The sequence below is a fragment of the Amphiura filiformis genome, chromosome 4, assembly GCF_039555335.1.
Source record: "Amphiura filiformis chromosome 4, Afil_fr2py, whole genome shotgun sequence".
NCBI classification, from domain to species: domain Eukaryota; kingdom Metazoa; phylum Echinodermata; class Ophiuroidea; order Amphilepidida; family Amphiuridae; genus Amphiura; species Amphiura filiformis.
This window is the reverse complement of record NC_092631.1, coordinates 45,444,718-45,466,668: the sequence shown is the minus strand read 5'-3', so window position 1 is coordinate 45,466,668 and position 21,951 is coordinate 45,444,718. Positions and strand designations below refer to the sequence as shown.

At 38.7% G+C, this 21,951-nt stretch overlaps 1 protein-coding gene across 1 annotated transcript in view; it reads right to left on the bottom strand.

Moving 5' to 3' along the window:
* The window catches only part of LOC140150927 (uncharacterized), a 54,196-nt gene that overhangs the window by 6,601 nt on the left and 25,644 nt on the right, over positions 1-21,951 (bottom strand). Inside the window, exons 17-24 of the mRNA XM_072173084.1 lie at positions 16,074-16,103; positions 8,338-8,475; positions 7,557-7,676; positions 5,987-6,103; positions 4,630-4,763; positions 3,729-3,895; positions 2,302-2,402; positions 962-1,125 (exon numbers count right to left, since the gene is read on the bottom strand). Coding sequence (XP_072029185.1) covers positions 962-1,125; positions 2,302-2,402; positions 3,729-3,895; positions 4,630-4,763; positions 5,987-6,103; positions 7,557-7,676; positions 8,338-8,475; positions 16,074-16,103 — 971 coding nt within the window. The remainder of the gene's footprint in view (positions 1-961; positions 1,126-2,301; positions 2,403-3,728; positions 3,896-4,629; positions 4,764-5,986; positions 6,104-7,556; positions 7,677-8,337; positions 8,476-16,073; positions 16,104-21,951) is intronic.

The window sequence follows — 21,951 nt, the reverse complement described above, 5'->3', positions numbered from 1 at the left end:
AATAAGATCACAAACGAATTGCTAAATTATAAAATAACCACACAAAATCCACAAATAGTGTGCGAATATTTTATTTGATAACTGGTATATGCATTACTCAATACTAAAGTTGATTTATAAAAATCAACCAAAGAGCAGTAACACATAATAATAATAATTAACCTTCGTCTTACGAATGTGGTGCGGTTCTTGGGGGCTCAAGTTTTGTCATCAGTCATAATAAAACGCTAATGTGTGTTCACCCAAACCCAAATAACTTAATATAATCGTAAATTGATCCTTTGCGCTCATTTTAGTGATACAATGGTTACACCACCATACCATCTGACCTGGCCCAATGATCAGTTTGTGTTTTTAGCAGAAAATCATTTCTCCTATAATTATGTACATCACCTTGGTCTGGGGCGGACATTTTAAAAATGAATTTAGAAGAGCAGCAACGACATCACTTGCATTACATTCCAGATGTTAAATCTACAAAATCTGTGCAAAATTTGAGGAAATTCGCACGAGTCGGTTTTATTTTAGGGCCATTTGTCTATAACTGGTCTTTACATGTAGCCCTATGGAGAGAGTGCCCGTTGAGGGCGCTATAACCCCCATTTTAGGAACAAAAATGTGATTTTAAAAAACGGACTCGTGCGAATTTTCTAAAATGTTCAGAGTATGTAGTATGAACATGTAGAAATATAATCAAGTAGTTGACCTACCTGCTCTTCTCCGAAAAAATAAAAAGTCCTATACCTCAATGATAATGAAACCTAGGTGACGTACATAGCCAGAATGTCCCAATATCGGGAGAGCGAGCTTACATTATGACGTCATAGCAGCATGACGTGGGAATGTTTGTACTTATTTTTGGTTTCACTTTATAAAGAAAGGGGAGTGCAACAGCCCCTCAATTTCGGAGCTCGTGTTACAAAAAATGGCTCGGTTGGTAGGACGTCAAACTGATACTTACAAAACGAAGCGCAATAGAGCTAACTACACCAGGTCGAATTGTTATACCATCTTCATCAGGTCTTGGTCGAACATCAGGCGGTGTTATGGTGACTCGAACGCCTGCTTCACGACCGCCTAAACTAATGTATTCATCTTGTTGTAAATTCAGTGTCATTCGTAATCCTTGAAGTGTTCGTAAAAAAACGAAAACAATTAGTAATTGGAATTTTTCAACTTATTTACACAAGCAAACAATTAGTTTTTAGGATATTTACGTGTAATATAACGTATTCAGGTGTGTAGCGAGTGGGTGGACCGTGGGGCACCGAGCAAAAGTGAAAATAAAAGAAGTATGGATAGGGCTGATATAGAAGATGTTAAAAGGGTCCCGCACTGCGCCTTGTCCAAGGGCCCCCGAGGCTCTTGTTACGTCATGGCCGTATTTAGAAATGAGCTCTTCTACAGTTAACATTATAGTGCAACGTTTTCTCTTCGCGATAAATCGGCGGGTATCGGCAAACCGCACTAAGACATCGAAGTTTATATTCGCTATCGTAGACATGACGTCATATTGTTGACCCCGGGGCGTTACCATAGCGACTGGATCACGCTTTCGTGAGAACCGCAATGGCGATATCAATGTATGGAATTTATATATCAAATATTTAAATTACCAGTCATATTTAAGACCTGAAACCTCATGATTTCAGAAGGAAAACATCTTGCAAATGCTTACTAGGCAGTGAAACCCATAAGAAATGGCTAAAACTTGATTTTCAAACAGCAGAACATCGACGTGTACAGTGTAGATAGCGTTGTCATGCAACCGCTTGATCCATCACTACGGAAGTAGTTGTGACCTCGGCAGGAAGTGACGTCGGACTACGATAGCGAATTCTGACTGATCTCAAGATTGTTACTTCGTATGTTGTGTTTATTTGCTCTTTGTATGATGTTATGCGGCATTGCGTTTTACGAATACATTTTCAAGTATTATATGACCACTATATTAAAGCATAGTAATATTCCAGCTTCAATGTAAACTTCACGAACTATGTTTAGCCTGAAATATTCGAATGCATACCTATGTATTAATGCTCTGCGTGCTATCCATGCGCTTCAACAGGAAAAGTTGAAATTTTGAGATATTTTCTCAAAATATCAAGAGCTATCTTCGGAACCACTGCACCAATACTAGGCGTGTTTGTACTCATTTTAATGCATTTTTCAAGCTGATTCCAAATATGGTCATGAAAATTAACATTTCTGACATTTTTGAATTTTTTTAATTTTTTTGAAACATGTCGTCTGCAGTCGACACCCGCGTGAAGAGAGTTAAACTACAACTTTTTGACTTACCATTTGTGGCCCCTGTCTGTGTTGATACATAATGAAATTCTGGGTTGAAGTTGAATGTATAACAATTGCCGTATTGGTCAGTTTCGAACCACGTAAAGTTACTAAAATGTGAAAAAAAGATCAATAAGATACAATTATCCACTTAATAATGCATTATAATTATACATGGTTCAAAAGAAATATTCCCCCCTAAAATTACAAAACATTTCTTTGCATAACTTGACGTATATTTTGTTGATTAAAAAAATTCAAAAAGCTGTGAATAGAAAAATCATTTTGCTACCCTCCCATTTCCAAAAACAATTTTGTTGGTCAAAAAATAATCACATTTTCTGAAAATATGCTTTCAACATACTATGCATGTAATGTACGAGGATTGATTTAATAGTGTTTTTGTTTTCTTGCATTTTCATGTATACGATTACCCAGTCAACCGTGCAATCATCTTATAGTATAAAACAAGAATTCATTGACATGTACGGGTTTTTTCTAGGTTTAATTTGAGCCGGTGTTTCAAAAATGGTAAAATCAATTTAGGAGTTACAAAACATTTCTTTGCATAACTTGGCATTCATTTTGTTGATTTGAAAAATTCAAAATTCTGTGAATAGAAGAAACATTTTGCTACCCTCCCAAAGTAATTTCTCCTGCCTAGTGATTTTATCATTTTGAAACAACTGCTGATTAAAAAGTTCAATGAAAACCTCATTTATGTCAAAATTAGCTTTAAAAAAATCATAATTTTGCACTACATGATGGTTGCATGGGTGACTAAGAGATCCGAGATAGGAAGGTGAAGCAAAAAAATTTCAATTGTATTGCTAGGATTGATTTAAAATCAATCCTCCTAACATTGATATCGAAAATGTTTTGTACATTACATGTATGGGATGTTGAAAAGTTTTTTAAAGCATCATTTTTGAGCAATGTGATTATTTTTGGCCAAAACAAAAAAAATTGAGAAGAAAGAACTTTAAGAGGGTAGGAAAACGATTCTTTTATTCACAGGTTTTTACATTTTGTAAATTAACGAAATGTTTATGCAAAGAAATGTTCTGTAATTTTAGGGGGTGGGGGGGTTAAACAATTCATTTAAGGTAAGGGTCATACCAGAGCAATCCTCACAAACTGTAGTGTTGATCTCGTTCTCCCTGACTGTTTAGGCTAAAATGCCCTGCCTTAAGTGGTAGCCACTCCAAAGGGCTACTCATACCACAATAAGTATCATACACCGGCTCCCATTTTTACACTGGGTGTAGAGGGACAATGAAGGTAAATATTCATAACACGAACCCATAACTTTGCGATCAGATAATCTTCTTATGTAGGTCTATTTTGCAAAATGCTATACAAAGGACCAGGTCCATGCCTACTTTATTGATATACCATTCACAAGTACAAATCATAACAAAATGCAGATTCCCTACTTTTGGCATTCCAGCTGGTCATATGTACATTCCAGGATAAAATCTTCTACTTGATGCCCATATTCACTTATTTCCCTCCGAGTTATTTTGAAGACTTCTAATAAATCTGAGTAATCGGCAGTACTGCTAAAAGTGAAAAAACTTTTCCAGTCAACAGGATCTTCGCCCTGTAAAAAACGAAGACACAAATAATTGGATTAAATCAATGAAGAACGCGTCGACGGCATAGTATACTGTTGCGCAGTATCTTTTAAATGTTTCAATGTAAGGGAAAGTGGAGGTACACGATATCCAAAGCAAATGTTTCCATGTAAGGGTAAGTGGAGGTACTCGATATCCAAAGCAATTCTTTCTCTGTCCTCGGAATGACCAGGCAACTAATTGGTTTTACTGCCAGAGTCATATGTGACACACAATGGAGTATTAGGTAATTACATCAGCTCACTTGCAGACGACCGCTTTTAAAAGGTCATCTTCGCCTCAAACAATTGTCAAATGTTTACAGTTTTAACATTGTGTCATGCGGGAAGATGTTATTGACCATAATATTGGTGTAAATTTTAACCGATTCACACAAGCAAATTGATTTCACACTTACGTGTAATTTTCGTGACTTATCCAAGCTCACTTCTTCAGCTCTCTGATGGATTGCTGGTACTAGACGTGGTAGCGCGAATCGGATCACGTGACCTGGGTATTGATCCCAAATCACTAGACCCATCAGCTTCTTGTAGGCGGGGGGAGTTATTGCCCATAGTTTGGTTAAATGAGTTATTACTTATTTCAGTTAAACCACTGGTAGAATATGAAACATTCTTATGGGGATCTGCAGCGTAATACGATTCGCTGATTAATTCAATCGCGCTGCATACTGAGGCAGGGTTGATAACGATATACAAACCTTAGTACGATGAAATGACTTGGCCTGATAATAGTCATCTTCAAATCGGCGGAAGAAATCTTCACTGGCAAATCCAGTATAAGGTAAATACCAATCTTTGTCTTCAAAAGGGTTCGGTGTTTCAGCAGATTCGACTTTAATATGAATGAATACATTAGAATGTTAAGAAATGATGAATCAGGTGACAAATAATGGTATATTTGATGAATTAAAAAAAATAGTATCACAAAAATGTGAATGTTGTTGTCCTCTGTTGAATCTTCACAACTTCTAGCTCTAGCATTTATATTAATGATAAAATGAAACTCCGAAAGGTATAATTTATATTATACAGATTATATATAACTTATATATTCCTGAACCATGATTGAATAATGTATTCTATTGTAAAATAAGATAGACGTCATACACTTTTTAACATTGACTGCTCTTTCTTTAAATATCAGGTTTTACGATGACAGGTAATTTTGAATCCTGCCCATTGGTCCAATACAGCAATTAATGAAATGTATCTGAAGTATATCAGGTATTGGGAATTCAGTGGTACTAGATATGATTCAATGCACATTATTTCTAACTCGTAAAGTGAGGTGTGACTATGGTTATATTTCCAGAACGGAGGGGTTGATTATCTCACGCACGTTTTTGGAGCGTCAAGCCGATCAATCGATACAAATCGCTGAGTCGAGTTGAAGAAATCTCAACTTTTGAGCGATATCGCTTGACACGTGAATGCATCAACCAATCATTTACAAACAACTGGGCCTATATTTTGCTCATTAATTTACCTTTCTCTATTATTAACTTTCAGTCATGAATTGATTCGAAGCAATAACTATTGATGTTCTAAAAATGTATTTTGTGGCATTTATAATATTTGAATTGTCGTCTGCCATGCATCGCAAATTAAATTCGGCGATTTCCCATCGCTTTCCAAAAGCGGTGCATCGCAATCGATTGTGTTCAAATTCTCACTTTCTTGCCCACACTCCGCCCCTTTTTGCTTCATTCAATAGTCTCACAGTTTATGATATCCACAAATTGCAGAAAGCAATTTTCATGTATAAATTTTATAATGATCTTCTACCAGATATTTTTGCAAATTATGTTATTAAAGCCAGTACGATCCATACACATAATACTAGGTCATCTGATATGTATAGAGCATATCATTTTAAAAATGTTTTAGCCCGTAACACTGCCAGACGACAAGGTCCTATACTATGGAATAATATTAGTTTAATACAATTCTTTTTAGTACAATTCTGTCCGAGACACCCTGTACCAGTGTGCAAAGCAAAGCCCATAGCCTATTGAATTGTTTTACATAGAGAAAGTACTAGATATACCAACGTACTGTTTGTGCAATTTTCCTCATCTCTCCAATCCCCACAATCGTTGACGGTGTCACAGCGATTATATAATGGTATACAGAATGGTCTGCTCGGACACTTCCAATAGTTACTGGGACATTCTATCAAATCAAACACCACGGAAAATGAAAACGATGAGAAATATATGTACTGATCGATACCATTGTCTATTAAATATAACAGATATTACTTATTGTCTTGTCCTCCATTAAGGGGGGCCGATCTTTTGTGCGTAATTATAGAGGGCCAGGGGATTCACTCTATCATTAAAAATATTATTTGAAGAAGTCAAAGAGCCCTAGGAATAAAAACTGTAGTGTAATTCACGCCAGATACAATTTCTTTATACAACAAAAATTAATTTTTTTTTTTTTTCAAAAAAAACAAACGTTTTATATCAATTTTAAATTTAGCCTGAATCCGTAAATATGGTACCTCTCGCCCTTTTTTAGGTCAAGGCTATTTTTACCATTATGCAGCGAACCATTGTTGAAGCTATTTCACATACATGTACAAAACATTCTAGAGAAAGAATGAGGACATATAGTGTTGACATATCTTTTGTTGATTTCGAATGATAATGTCATGAAGTCGTAAATTTTAAGGTCAAATTCCTAAAACAAAAACAAAACATTGCGACGCAGATAATTCCCGACTTACGCAATTTCATCATCACATCAGTGTCTTTATTATTTGTTTGAAACCTTTCCCAAACGTTCGTGCTATTTATGCATAAAACGGCTAATCTATCTTTACAAAACGCGTCTTTTTTAGTAAACAAAAGGCTAAAGATGGCATTATGAGATTTATCTTTTATCATTACACTCATCCGCTCAACTGCCACGGTGGCCGAGTGGTAAAGCGCTAGACGCGTAATCGAAGGAAGTTTAGAATCGCTGGTTCGAGTCCCAACGAAGCCTGTGGAAACTTTTTTTTCTTCAAAATTCATGATCGTATTCCGAAATGAGTCACTTGTCGGTAAATCATGTATCGTATCCTTAAGTGTTCTTAACTGGAGTCTCTTTTAAAGCGTTTGTGTTCTTACCCAAATGTCTTTAGGTACGAATTTACATGTCACAATTTACAGGTCTGTCCAGGCTGAATACGCAAGCGTGAAGTGAATTTCATCCTTCAATGAAACGCCTGAATATCCAATCAATCAATACGATATTGTTGTACAATCGCTGAACAACCTTTGTTCAACAGCTGTAGCTCCGTAAGAAAAAACGTTTAATAGAATCAGCTAAATCCGTTGTTACTAATATTATTCCTCCAAAGAATTAAAGTAAATTAAATCCATCCTTTGTGGTCATAGTGAGGAAAAATGTTCACCAACCACTTCATCCGTTTGTTGGGTTGACTATTATCAAAACGACAAGAAAGGGGGGATTATTCTGAAAATGTTACCTTTAACTTGGTCATGTTGGTAGTTAGGTTAAACTATTTTTAGAATTATTTATCAATTCCTTTCATATTCAGTAGACACGAACGTGTGATTTTTTGCCGAAAATCAATTTTGCCAATACTTTTGTTCGACGTAGAATCGGCTCTCACCTTCTATGTTACAAAATGCTTCATCCATTCCATACAAACAATCATCTGTGCCATCACACTCAAACTCTGGTTCAATGCATGTATCTGATAATCTACATGGCCGGAAGTGTAGATCACACACTAGAAATAATTATAATAATTATAGAACCAAAAATTAGAACACAATTCATTCAAATAATAGCATTTTCAAACAGTACATATTTTAAGAACTATCGCTACCATTACACACTCCATGACAAAAATTAAATTAAAATCTCAACATAATTATAACTCACACAAAACTTTTTGATATGGCTGTAAAGATTACAAATAGGTCTACTTTGTAAGATATGATACAATATGTCAAGGATGCTTTGGAAGTTGGTTTTGAGAAATCCCGGTGAGAAATAAAGTAATTGCATATCTCTGCAGAGAATATGGATTAACACAAGTCTGCAGGCCTCCTTTTCTTAATAATTTTTTATCAGTTATATGGATAGTGTCTTCCCAACACATAGAAACTAAATTTGCAATTTTATGCACCTGTCTTTTAAAGGCCTCAAAACCATTGAAAATAAGGTCTGTCGACTCATTCCGAGGTTTTGTTGGAACGAGTATCATATTGATTTGAACTTACAAACATCTTTTTTTAAAACCCACATGCAATTTGCAAGTTGAGATAGAGAGAGAGAGAGAGATAGAGAGAGAGAGAGAGAGAGAGAGAGAGAGTTAGAGATATCGAGGAGGGACGGAGGGAGAAAGCGGAGTTGCGGAGGGAGAGAACGAACAACAGAAGCCTTACATCTTTCAGGTGGTCCACAAAATATTTCATCTGAACCATCTTCGCAATCCGGATAATTGTTACACGTTTGCCATAGCGGGATAGTTGCACCCGTTAGACCGCATTGAAATGTTCCTGCTTTCCCATCGACGAGCATGCCTATGTTTAATTAAAAACAGAGGCATATTTTATTTTGATTTCTGTAAACTTGATAGATTAATCTACATGCACAAGATTTTTAATGCAACATTTGAATCGTACAAAAGACACAATATGAGAGCACTGTGGCCTAACGTTTAGGGTGTTCATCACCCATGCACAAAACGTTTTCTACATTATTCGAAAAAGCAAAAAAATCCCGTTTAAATGTGGGCTATATAAAGGTTATCATATCAGGATTCATAAAGGGTTCTCATAACATTCAAAATATATTTTGAAAACTTAATGCACAATTTATATAATAACATAATGTTATTTATGTGTTGCCGAAATATTTGGAAAATTTGCAAAAACTATTTTACCATAACATTAATATGTTGTTGTAGCGTGTTTTCATACAAAATGTTTTAAAACGTTTACATGACCTTGATAAAACTCAACATTTAATGTTATTCAAAGGTTTTTACCAAAGCAAAACTAAAAATCAAACCCGTTTGTGTTTACAAGGTTGTTTAGTAGACCATGAGATCTTACCATGCTTACTGAAAAGTGACGATTTGTTAAACGATATAGTGCCGAGTATTCTTTATTATAATTGTTGTATCAAAACTAACATTTTGACATCTCTTTCGTCAAAATCGGTTTATCTTTATGTTGTTGATCCTGTTTGACCTTTTTGGTAATAACTCGAGAACGATGCATTCTAGATAGGTCAAACTATGCAGGTCAAACTACATTTCCGGAATGCCTAGGAGAATACATTGTTATTTTTTACCATGATTAAAGCGCGTTTGTAGTTTGACCTCTATACAAAGTTCAGTAACCTTTGGCAGAGTTATTGCCGAATTACGCGAAGTTTAACGACACTTTTTGGTAAGATCTCGTGGACTACTCAGTGCTCGAATGCCCGTTTCATGTTATTACCTATTATTAGGTACAAAGTTACCGAAAGAGATAACAATTTTTACATTTTTCGCCACATGAGCAATTTATTTGAGGTCCGGAAAAGTTATTTGTTTTGTTTTCTTTATGGAAATCACCACCAATTTATCGTGAGGTTTTAATATTTTGCCTAGTGGTTAACGTGTTAGTTAAAACAATACAATAGGATTACGTAATCAAATAAATTTGACATTGTATTTTGATTCATTGACACAAAATTGAAACAATTTTTTTAATCAAGAAAAATTAATTTCTACCATTCAGTTTTGTTCCAACTTAAATTTGAAATTTGAATTCAGAACAATAGCTGCAATGAATGCATTATGTATTTCAGTACCTGATCAGGTAATTTGACTCAATACAGCTCTAATAGGCCAGTAAAATCAGCTGAAAAGGTCAAAAAAATTGCAACATGAAATTTTTTTGCGGAAAACATTTCTATTAGGTGCCCTTATCAATATACTAAAAGTCTACCAAAATCAACCTTTGTGAAATATGGATAAATCGATTTTTTTTCAAAATGGCCTCCAAAATGATTAAAATGGTGGAAACAATATAGAAAACAGACTCACTATGTCACTTATTAGTAATAGTAACACGATTCCTTTGTTTCAAGCTATGCTTCGAGGGTCTGAAATAAGATTAATCACTTTTTCTCACTTGTTAAGTTTTCAAAATGGCCGCCAAAATAGCTGGAACGGTCATTATTCCATCACTAAATATGGAATTAAATAATTAGCACTTGTAAACACAAACTGATAGTTTGGGACCACAAGAAACCCTCTGTACCACAGAAAAGCTTTTAAAAACCCCAGAGGAACGGGGATGCCCAGTATCACCAAACCCTAACGACAGTCGCCCCACCAACGCACGTTTCTTGTGACCCTCTACGTATGAACGTATGACAATCTTGAGGGGTGGAACGCCTAAAACGCGGGTTCGTGAGAGGTAAGTATTATGCGCTTGCGTATCTCCCTCTCACTTCTGAGTGGGGTAAACACTGAGCAACTCTACTTACCTCCCACGATCTCTTTACGCGCAATGTATCCTCTCAGAGCCCTCACTGGGCGTGACGGTTTCATCACATATACCCCACAATGAGAACCAGATCAGTGAGGCACATCGGGTAACGAGTAGAGGGCAGGGCATGGTCTGGTTCTTGTCCAGGAACCCAGCCCGGGGAATGATAGAGACTACCTCAGTGGTGAAGCGTAGGTGGTCCTCGTCTATAGACAGAACATGTACATAACTGAACAATGTCGACCGCAGGCCACTGCCATCAAGAACACAGTGGGTTCGAAGGCCTTGGGTAGCACCACCATGAAGTCTCATTCCGGAACCAGGGAGCGAACTGGCGGTCTTTCTGTCACCATGCTCTTAATGAGCTCCACAAGTGCTGGACTCGATAAGACCGTCATATACCCCCCCCCCTCAAGTCATGATGAATCGGTAAAATGGCAGTATTGTATGCTTAAGCGGTACGAGGCATACGGTCCCCGTGGTAAGGAAATCGGTGACTTGTAGAATCGGCGAAGTCGCGAATCGTAAGTCTGTCTAGTTGACTGTTGCCTTGCCTTTCAGCAAGCGCAGCAACCGAATATTAATGGCCCGCGGTCTGGGCGGACTGGCGGAAGTACGCCAAACAGTCAGGTGGAGGTTGTTAATCACCTCCATCTGTACCTGGTGCCGGTGGCGTGGCGGAACTGTGAGAAGATCTACTCGGCATAGACGACTGACTGGTTCTCCCACGAGAAGATCCAGGAGCTTGGGCCAGAGAAAGCGGCTAAAAGGAGTAATCAGTTCCAAGAATTAGCTATCTTCAGCAGAACCAGAAGGATCATGGCAATGGGAGGGAAGGCATTATACCGAATATGCCCTCCCATGGTGAACCGGCCTACCGCCCTTAATCCCGGGTGAAGTAAGGCGGAAGCTAATGGTTCTGATGGGACGATCTAACCTCTGAAAGATGGACCGATGCATGCATACTACTGCGTGAGGTGCCACTCAATTAGAAAAGAGAGATGAGGACTGACCCACCCCGACAAGCAATCGGCGAGTCAACCCCGTCCGAAGCTCCGTACCACCTCTACTGACACTACAGAAGAAGGGACACTGTCTCCCTGCAAATGCTGATAGCTGGAACTTTTGGTGCCCCTCCCTGTTGATGTAAAACGCAACGGTCATGCTGTCATACTGAGTTGATTTATCCACCAGGAGAGGCAGGAGTGGAGCTGTCGAGGGACCGGAATTATGAGGCTCCGAGGATGCCGCCACGCTTGCAACTGCCCGAGAAAGTAGCTCTGTATCTCCCTCGTACGCAAGTGGCAGCTCCGAACGCTGGCCACCAGCCCTAATAGGCGAAGCCACACCCGAGCCTGAACCGATGCCGCCTGCCTGATAATCAGAGCGCATAATCAAACATCAGCGATCCTCAAGCCTATGGGAGAGACCCGGACCCTGGCGAAGTATATCGTCGCCCCCAGAATTATTCAAGTGGAACAGTAAAAATAAGTTACAGTCATATTGCAGTCATGCTGACAATTAAATCACCTTTTCGAATCACCCCTGATTTATAGGTCTTTAGAATCGACCCTGCAGCTCTTTGTGGGAGAAATGTTTGACGACGCTGTATTGAATGTTATATTAGGACCGTCCATCCAATTACCATTCAAATATTTACTCTAAAGTATCCGATACACATAATATGTGGATCATAACTTACATGTACTATTTTAATGCTGATTCAGCTTCTATGGTGAAAAGTTGATTGCCCTGGCTGTATTCACAACTCATAATGAACGTATTTGGCGGCCATTTTGAAATTTTGAACAAAAACTACGCAGACAAATAAATATTTATGAAACGGTAAGGGCATAAGAGCATTTGTAGGTCAAAATGTCACCCAATTCCCACATGGACACTCATATAATATTGAAATCACAACTGTCTATTTTTTACGACATTTTGGCTGCCATTTTGAAAAAGTCAATTTTACACATCTTTCGCAGAGGTTGATTTTGGTAGACTTTGAGTATGTTAAAATAGAGACTTAAGAGCAACATTTTCATAACTAACGTGTACTATTTTGATACTGATTCAGCTTCTATGGTGAAAAGTTGATTGCCCTGTCTGTATTCACAACCCATAATGAACGTATTTGGCGGCCATTTTGAAATTTTGAACAAAAACTTCGCAGACAAATAAATATTTATGAAACGGTTAGGGCATAAGAGCATTTATAGGTCAAAATGTCACCCAATTCCCACATGGACACTCATATAATATTGAAATCACAACTGTCTATTTTTTACGACATTTTGGCTGCCATTTTGAAAAAGTCAATTTTACACATCTTTCGCAGAGGTTGATTTTGGTAGACTTTGAGTATGTTAAAATAGAGACTTAAGTGCAACATTTTCCGAAAATAGAATTCGTGTTGCAATTATTTTGACCTTTGGAGATTTTGGGGCTGATTTTTACTGGCCTAGGCCAGTAAAATCAGCTGAAAAGGTCAAAAAAATTGCAACATGAAATTTTTTTGCGGAAAACATTTCTATTAGGTGCCCTTATCAATATACTAAAAGTCTACCAAAATCAACCTTTGTGAAATATGGATAAATCGATTTTTTTCAAAATGGCCTCCAAAATGATTAAAATGGTGGAAACAATATAGAAAACAGACTCACTATGTCACTTATTAGTAATAGTAACACGATTCCTTTGTTTCAAGCTATGCTTCGAGGGTCTGAAATAAGATTAATCACTTTTTCTCACTTGTTAAGTTTTCAAAATGGCCGCCAAAATAGCTGGAACGGTCATTATTCCATCACTAAATATGGAATTAAATAATTAGCACTTGTAAACACAAACTGATAGTTTGGGACCACAAGAAACCCTCTGTACCACAGAAAAAGCTTTTAAAAAACCCCAGAGGAACGGGGATGCCCAGTATCACCAAACCCTAACGACAGTCGCCCCACCAACGCACGTTTCTTGTGACCCTCTACGTATGAACGTATGACAATCTTGAGGGGTGGAACGCCTAAAACGCGGGTTCGTGAGAGGTAAGTATTATGCGCTTGCGTATCTCCCTCTCACTTCTGAGTGGGGTAAACACTGAGCAACTCTACTTACCTCCCACGATCTCTTTACGCGCAATGTATCCTCTCAGAGCCCTCACTGGGCGTGACGGTTTCATCACATATACCCCACAATGAGAACCAGATCAGTGAGGCACATCGGGTAACGAGTAGAGGGCAGGGCATGGTCTGGTTCTTGTCCAGGAACCCAGCCCGGGGAATGATAGAGACTACCTCAGTGGTGAAGCGTAGGTGGTCCTCGTCTATAGACAGAACATGTACATAACTGAACAATGTCGACCGCAGGCCACTGCCATCAAGAACACAGTGGGTTCGAAGGCCTTGGGTAGCACCACCATGAAGTCTCATTCCGGAACCAGGGAGCGAACTGGCGGTCTTTCTGTCACCATGCTCTTAATGAGCTCCACAAGTGCTGGACTCGATAAGACCGTCATATACCCCCCCCCCTCAAGTCATGATGAATCGGTAAAATGGCAGTATTGTATGCTTAAGCGGTACGAGGCATACGGTCCCCGTGGTAAGGAAATCGGTGACTTGTAGAATCGGCGAAGTCGCGAATCGTAAGTCTGTCTAGTTGACTGTTGCCTTGCCTTTCAGCAAGCGCAGCAACCGAATATTAATGGCCCGCGGTCTGGGCGGACTGGCGGAAGTACGCCAAACAGTCAGGTGGAGGTTGTTAATCACCTCCATCTGTACCTGGTGCCGGTGGCGTGGCGGAACTGTGAGAAGATCTACTCGGCATAGACGACTGACTGGTTCTCCCACGAGAAGATCCAGGAGCTTGGGCCAGAGAAAGCGGCTAAAAGGAGTAATCAGTTCCAAGAATTAGCTATCTTCAGCAGAACCAGAAGGATCATGGCAATGGGAGGGAAGGCATTATACCGAATATGCCTCCCATGGTGAACCGGCCTACCGCCCTTAATCCCGGGTGAAGTAAGGCGGAAGCTAATGGTTCTGATGGGACGATCTAACCTCTGAAAGATGGACCGATGCATGCATACTACTGCGTGAGGTGCCACTCAATTAGAAAAGAGAGATGAGGACTGACCCACCCCGACAAGCAATCGGCGAGTCAACCCCGTCCGAAGCTCCGTACCACCTCTACTGACACTACAGAAGAAGGGACACTGTCTCCCTGCAAATGCTGATAGCTGAACTTTTGGTGCCCCTCCCTGTTGATGTAAAACGCAACGGTCATGCTGTCATACTGAGTTGATTTATCCACCAGGAGAGGCAGGAGTGGAGCTGTCGAGGGACCGGAATTATGAGGCTCCGAGGATGCCGCCACGCTTGCAACTGCCCGAGAAAGTAGCTCTGTATCTCCCTCGTACGCAAGTGGCAGCTCCGAACGCTGGCCACCAGCCCTAATAGGCGAAGCCACACCCGAGCCTGAACCGATGCCGCCTGCCTGATAATCAGAGCGCATAATCAAACATCAGCGATCCTCAAGCCTATGGGAGAGACCCGGACCCTGGCGAAGTATATCGTCGCCCCAGAATTATTCAAGTGGAACAGTAAAAATAAGTTACAGTCATATTGCAGTCATGCTGACAATTAAATCACCTTTTCGAATCACCCCTGATTTATAGGTCTTTAGAATCGACCCTGCAGCTCTTTGTGGGAGAAATGTTTGACGACGCTGTATTGAATGTTATATTAGGACCGTCCATCCAATTACCATTCAAATATTTACTCTAAAGTATCCGATACACATAATATGTGGATCATAACTTACATGTACTATTTTAATGCTGATTCAGCTTCTATGGTGAAAAGTTGATTGCCCTGGCTGTATTCACAACTCATAATGAACGTATTTGGCGGCCATTTTGAAATTTTGAACAAAAACTACGCAGACAAATAAATATTTATGAAACGGTAAGGGCATAAGAGCATTTGTAGGTCAAAATGTCACCCAATTCCCACATGGACACTCATATAATATTGAAATCACAACTGTCTATTTTTTACGACATTTTGGCTGCCATTTTGAAAAAGTCAATTTTACACATCTTTCGCAGAGGTTGATTTTGGTAGACTTTGAGTATGTTAAAATAGAGACTTAAGAGCAACATTTTCATAACTAACGTGTACTATTTTGATACTGATTCAGCTTCTATGGTGAAAAGTTGATTGCCCTGTCTGTATTCACAACCCATAATGAACGTATTTGGCGGCCATTTTGAAATTTTGAACAAAAACTTCGCAGACAAATAAATATTTATGAAACGGTTAGGGCATAAGAGCATTTATAGGTCAAAATGTCACCCAATTCCCACATGGACACTCATATAATATTGAAATCACAACTGTCTATTTTTTACGACATTTTGGCTGCCATTTTGAAAAAGTCAATTTTACACATCTTTCGCAGAGGTTGATTTTGGTAGACTTTGAGTATGTTAAAATAGAGACTTAAGTGCAACATTTTCCGAAAATAGAATTCGTGTTGCAATTATTTTGACCTTTGGAGATTTTGGGGCTGATTTTTACTGGCCTATAACGTGTCTAAGGCGCTATATTTACATTTATTATTTCATAATATTCTTCACCTACCTAATTCGTCGTCACTTGCAAAGTCGAATTCTGAAATTAAACCAGTAAGAATTTCTGTTATTTCTCCAATAAAATATCGCATAGGTATACCAGTACAGTCAGTCTAGTCTGAAGTACAAAGTACCGACGCGGACGCAAAATTGGGCCGACTTTGAAGGCACACATACCTGCAGCAGAGACGCACCACTGCGCGCTGTTTACTCGCTGTATACGCGAGCGTTGTCACTTTGTACTTCGGAGTGGACAAACTGTAGACCAAATACCAACTGCATGACAAGCATGCACTCTCACAGCCAGTGAATGTGATCCATATTGTAATGTCGTATTATAAAGTGTGGCGCACCAAACCATCGTGCCACGTAAGTTGGCAGGTTTTCCCCACAGACATTTTTCAGGGATAAAATGGGGACGGCAAAGAGTAAAATGGGACAAAAATGGACAATAGTGACGACAATTTAGCATTGCCCCTCCAAATCGAGCAAACGACTACGCCCCTGTAAGTTGATGGAAATTTGGTGAGCTCAATAACAATCTAAAAGCACGGTAATGTTTTCGTTTACTTTTTTCTAATGCCTTAACTTTAGCTGTTCCCTGTTCTATAGAAATAAGTATTGAGCCCGAGGTAATTTGCTGATCGTTCTGTCCCAGTGTCTTTCTTCTAAGTAGCGGTGTTGTCGACAAGGCTGTTGTCGACAATAATGTCGACAAAGCAAATTCCTAATTGTCGACAAGCATAAACCAATTATCGACAAAAATAATAGCGTGTCATACTAAAGAAATAGGACTACTATTTGTAATAATAAAACTGAGCTGCGTATGTGGGCTAGGCCTATGGTAATATTTTGATGTAAATAAACAACGCTTTGATGCATTGCTTTGTCGACAGCTTGACGATGTCGGATCTCGAGATTTGATGATTGTCGACAATGAACATTATACTCGACAACAGCACTAATTTTAAGAGAGACGTAGCCACGCCCATTTAAAGTTACACGCGCTGATTTGGTAATAGCTACGCCAGACACAGATTAGTATAATGGGCCTATTCAGTGATTTGCTCATCGGGATTATCGTAAAAATCACCAATAGATTTGGGCACCTATGTTAGTGCATAGATGTACTAACATAGCCTGCTTAGTACAGGACGCTACTAGGGGTAATATTTGAGTTGCAATTTGCTACAATCTTGCTGCATTAGTGGAACTAATGATTTTTTGCATCCTTACCCCTCAAATGATAAAACTAGATTTCGGGTTTTTTATGCTCCCTATGCTTCCCACGAGGGGTCGAAGGTCAAAATGGCGGCCAAAATGTAACGTTTGCTCTATCATGTTATAATAGACCTCAAATTATTCCTCCCATTGCTAGGAATATAAAAGTCAATTGTCTTATTGCAGTAGGGTGCTTAGTTCAGGAGGCATAGAGTAAATTAAGTCAAATATCTCATGCATAGAGATCAAATTTTCAAAATGCACTCATTCAATCGCGTCTCAAATTACTCCTCTCGACAAACGAAATAGGAAAATAATTTGTTTGAGAAATATATAACCTCAGAATCGAATGAAATCATGGGTCAAAGGTTATGCATGTACATATTTCTAACTCTGAAGGGGATATGACAATACAAATTGCACCAAAATGGTAAAATAAGTATGTTTGTGATTTCTTATGTTAAGGGGAGTAATTTGACACCGGTTTCGATGAAATTAGACCATTTTTTAATTTTGACCTCTGTGTATGACAGTTTTGACATTTTGACCTATTCGACCTTTAAGGATGCCCAAAAAACATTGGTTCCACAAATGTAGCAAAAGAAAATCCCAAACCCATAGCGCCCGGGTGTACTAAATAGTGGTTAAGCTGGAAGACGTTTATTAAAGACAAACAAAGACACTTTTATTTGAATGGGGCTTCAACTTTGTCAATACTGCTGTTTTTCTTATTTTATTGTTTCAGTCATTTCAAGATACCTAATGACGATTTTAATGACTTATCCTTCACTTTAAGGCAATTATTTATACACAATTTTTTTTCGCTTAAGCTGGGATCACTGAATATAAGCCTTTAAAGTGAGCTTATTTCGTACACTCCATCCTATGGGGTAGATTTAGTGCTGGTTTAGACCTGACGTGGCCAAGTTTATTTCTGACTTCAGTTTATTTCATGTTCATATTACATTGCCTGGTTGGCAGATGTAAAACAAATGTGGGTGTGCATAATGATACATACATTAAAAAACAGAAAAAAAAGAAAAAAACCAAAACAAAACCCAACAACAACAACGACAACAAAACACAAAAAGCAAAGCAAAACAAACAATCAATCAAATGTATCTAATACATGTGTAATATTACTCATGCATACGTTGAGATATCAACACCCATTATACACCTACATCAAAATGCCTCCACCACAACTACAACCACCACATCCACCACCACATCCAAACACCACCACAACTATCACCGTCCGCCGACATATCACCGTAAGACTATATACAGTGGACTTCGATTGTATATATAAATGCGCATATATAAATGCGCACGTGACATCTACAAGTCGCCATACCGTATTAAACGATATAAGGTACCCGGATGTACATAAACTCCCCGTGCAAAAGTATAGGGGAAAATGACAGGTCGCAAGGAAAATTGCTTTTGCAAAATAGTGGCATTGCTTGCAAAGGGTAAAATAACTTGACCCGAAAGATAAACTCTTTATTAACGTTTTCCATCACGGAAAAAAAATTAACTACGGAAAAGCTAGATATAGCTGATTTACAAACTTATATTTCATAATTTCCGTGCTAAATGGGCGTGCCAATTGGCCATATCTATGACGTAGTGCTGGTTTCATACTACCATGCTGCTTGCCGCCGAGCGGCGTGACACACGCGCATTGTAGACAAACAGACACAATCAAGACTTGTGAATGGCTGATAAGTCATGCCTCTTGTCGCAACGGCATGAAAGTATGAAAGGGACATGATTCACATGATTGGCTTTAAGGTCAGAACTGTGCAGGCGGCGGATGACATGATCGAGCCGGCAACTTGTGAAACCGCCCGGCCGTATGGCATTTTCCAATATAGTCGGTTAATTTTGTGGGGTTCATTATCTAACCCCAGCGGTTTTAGCTTGTATTTATATTATTTATCAACATAGGCCTATTTGTTTGTGATATTTGAAGCGTTTTAAAATTTCAAAATAATCCCATTCAATTACACGGTTGACGATGAAAATTTACTGAATTTAGAGAATGCAATGCGGCCACCACCTGGAACTGTGGTCGCAATTTCAGTGATTGACAGTGAGGTAACACGAACATGGCACTGGCCATCTGGTCACGTGCGCATTTATATATGCGCATTTATATTGTTACGAGCCGTACTTGACTCAAGGCCAAAATCACCTTTTACCCGAACTCACACGAATGCACAACACAAATACACTGTTCGTTTAAGCTAACAAAATCTAAGTCTTTAATTGAAAGCAAGTTTCGTTTGGTACAATATAGTGACTACAAATGCACATATACATTAATCAAATATAATCACTCTTTATCTATTTTGAACTTAGCCAGCATTCTTCTTCTTGGTGATCATAAAGTTCTTGTAATGTTCTGGACGACTGATGTAATATATCCCTATTCACTTGTCCTGCGACAATCAGCGAATTCCTTTGTACACTTGCATTGATAACTCCTTGCGTATAAAATCCTTACACGAAAATGGTGTTCTCCAAACTCGTTTACAACTCCTTGCGCAATTCTCCTATACTAAACTCCTTGCGCCGTCCTCCTATGCTAAACTCCTTGCGCCGTTCTCCTATGCTAAACTCCTTGCGCAGTTCTCCAAATTTAACTCCTTGCGCTGCTTTCTCCAAACTTGGTGCTATTTCCACCTTTCACACAATATCTTCAGGGAGCAGGACTGCGATGCAGTTGTCCCCACTTATTTTGACAGTTGCGTTGAATCAAAATACCAGACTTCAGCAAGTCGACAGAAGAATATATTTCCTTTCTTGGAAGAATAACGTTCTTTGACGTATTCTAGATCTTCTCCGACAACACTGGTAAATAGTAGCACTTTGACTATATAAAATATTTCTGGTTTGTAATTTCCTTTCTTTCAAGGAATTGGACTGTAAGCATAGCCCAGATCAACACTATCAACTGTGACAATAATTGTGTTTACATTTCTTATATATCAAGCATGGGAAAAACCCCATTCTATTATGGGCCATTTACTACCTTCACATTATGCTCAATTTGGGAAATTCCAAAGTCTTAATTATAACATAAACCTTTCACATGACATCACTTCCTGCTGTGAAATCCCATTACATCACTTCCTGAGGGGAATCCCATATATGATGTCATCTCTTTACAATCTGAAGGGGTTTCCAAATATTCCAAATTAGATATGATTCAACTTGTTTTGCTCAATTTGAGAGGGGAATTCCCCTAAAATGTCATCACTCATGTAACTTTGTAAACAAAGATAAATCATCAAATTAAATTACTCAGGGCACATCACACCCTCCCCCTTAAAAGAAGAAAGTTTGAATGTAATGAAAACTTTCTTAAATGTTTTCTTCTGTTACATCAACTTCAACATAATATTAACTTCGAGTGCTTAACTCAACATACACAGTGACTACTTGTCACACAAGTTCCTTCTTAAAGGAATTTTTGCTTGTCAGTTTTTATGCAATTCTGGACAAGGCATCAGCCATTACATTGTCTTTTCCCTTAATATGTTTGATGTCCAGATTGTACTCTTGCAAGGTCAAACTCCACCTCACCAGTCTTTGGTTTTTGTTCTTCATCCTGTTGATGAAGGTGAGGGGATTGTGATCTGTGAAAACAAGCACAGGGTATACTGTGGTACCCAAATACACATCAAAATGTAGCAGTGCTAATAGCAATGCTAGACACTCCTTCTCAATTGTGGAGTTATTTCTCTGGTGCTTGTTGAATTTCCTTGAAAAGTAACAAATGGGGTGATCTATTTGATCTTCACCCTCTTGCATCACAACACCTCCACAGCCTATGTCACTGGCATCAACAGTCAACTTAAACTGCTTCTGAAAATCAGGTGCAGTAAGTACTGGTGAACTCATGAGTATAGATTTGACTTTGTGAAAAGCATTTTCACACTGTTCTGACCAAATGAATTTTGCATCTTTCTTCAACAAATCAGTCAAAGGACTTGCTATCTCTGAAAAGTTTGGACAGAACTTTCTATAATAGCCAACCATTCCTAGAAATCTCATGAGTGTCTTCTTGTTTACAGGTGTGGGGTATTGCTCAATTGCTTCAACTTTGGCTTTGATAGGTTTCTCCTGACCTTGACCTACAACATATCCCAAGTATGTGACTGTGGCATGGCAAAACTCACTTTTTACCAGATTGACTGTTAACTGTACTTCAGACAGCTTCTTAAACAATTGATGGAGTTGTTCCATGTGTTGTTCCCAAGTTTGACTGTAAACAATCAAATCATCTACATACGCTTCACATCCCTCTATGTCTGCCACAATTTGATTTACCATTCTCGGAAATGTTGCAGGTGCATTTTTCAACCCAAATGGCATAACTTTGTATTGGTAAAGACCAAATGGTGTACAAAAGGCAGAAATCTCTTTGGCACGGTCTGTGAGTGGAACCTGCCAGTACCCTTTCAAAAGATCAAATTTGCTAACAAATTTTGCATTCCCAATTTTGTCAATGCAATCATCAATTCTTGGAATTGGGTATGAGTCTGTCTTTGAATGAACATTTGCAGCTCTCATGTCTGCGACCAATCGGTATGAACCATCAGGCTTGGAACAAGAATGCATGGTGAACTCCACTCACTACTACTTGGTTCTATGAT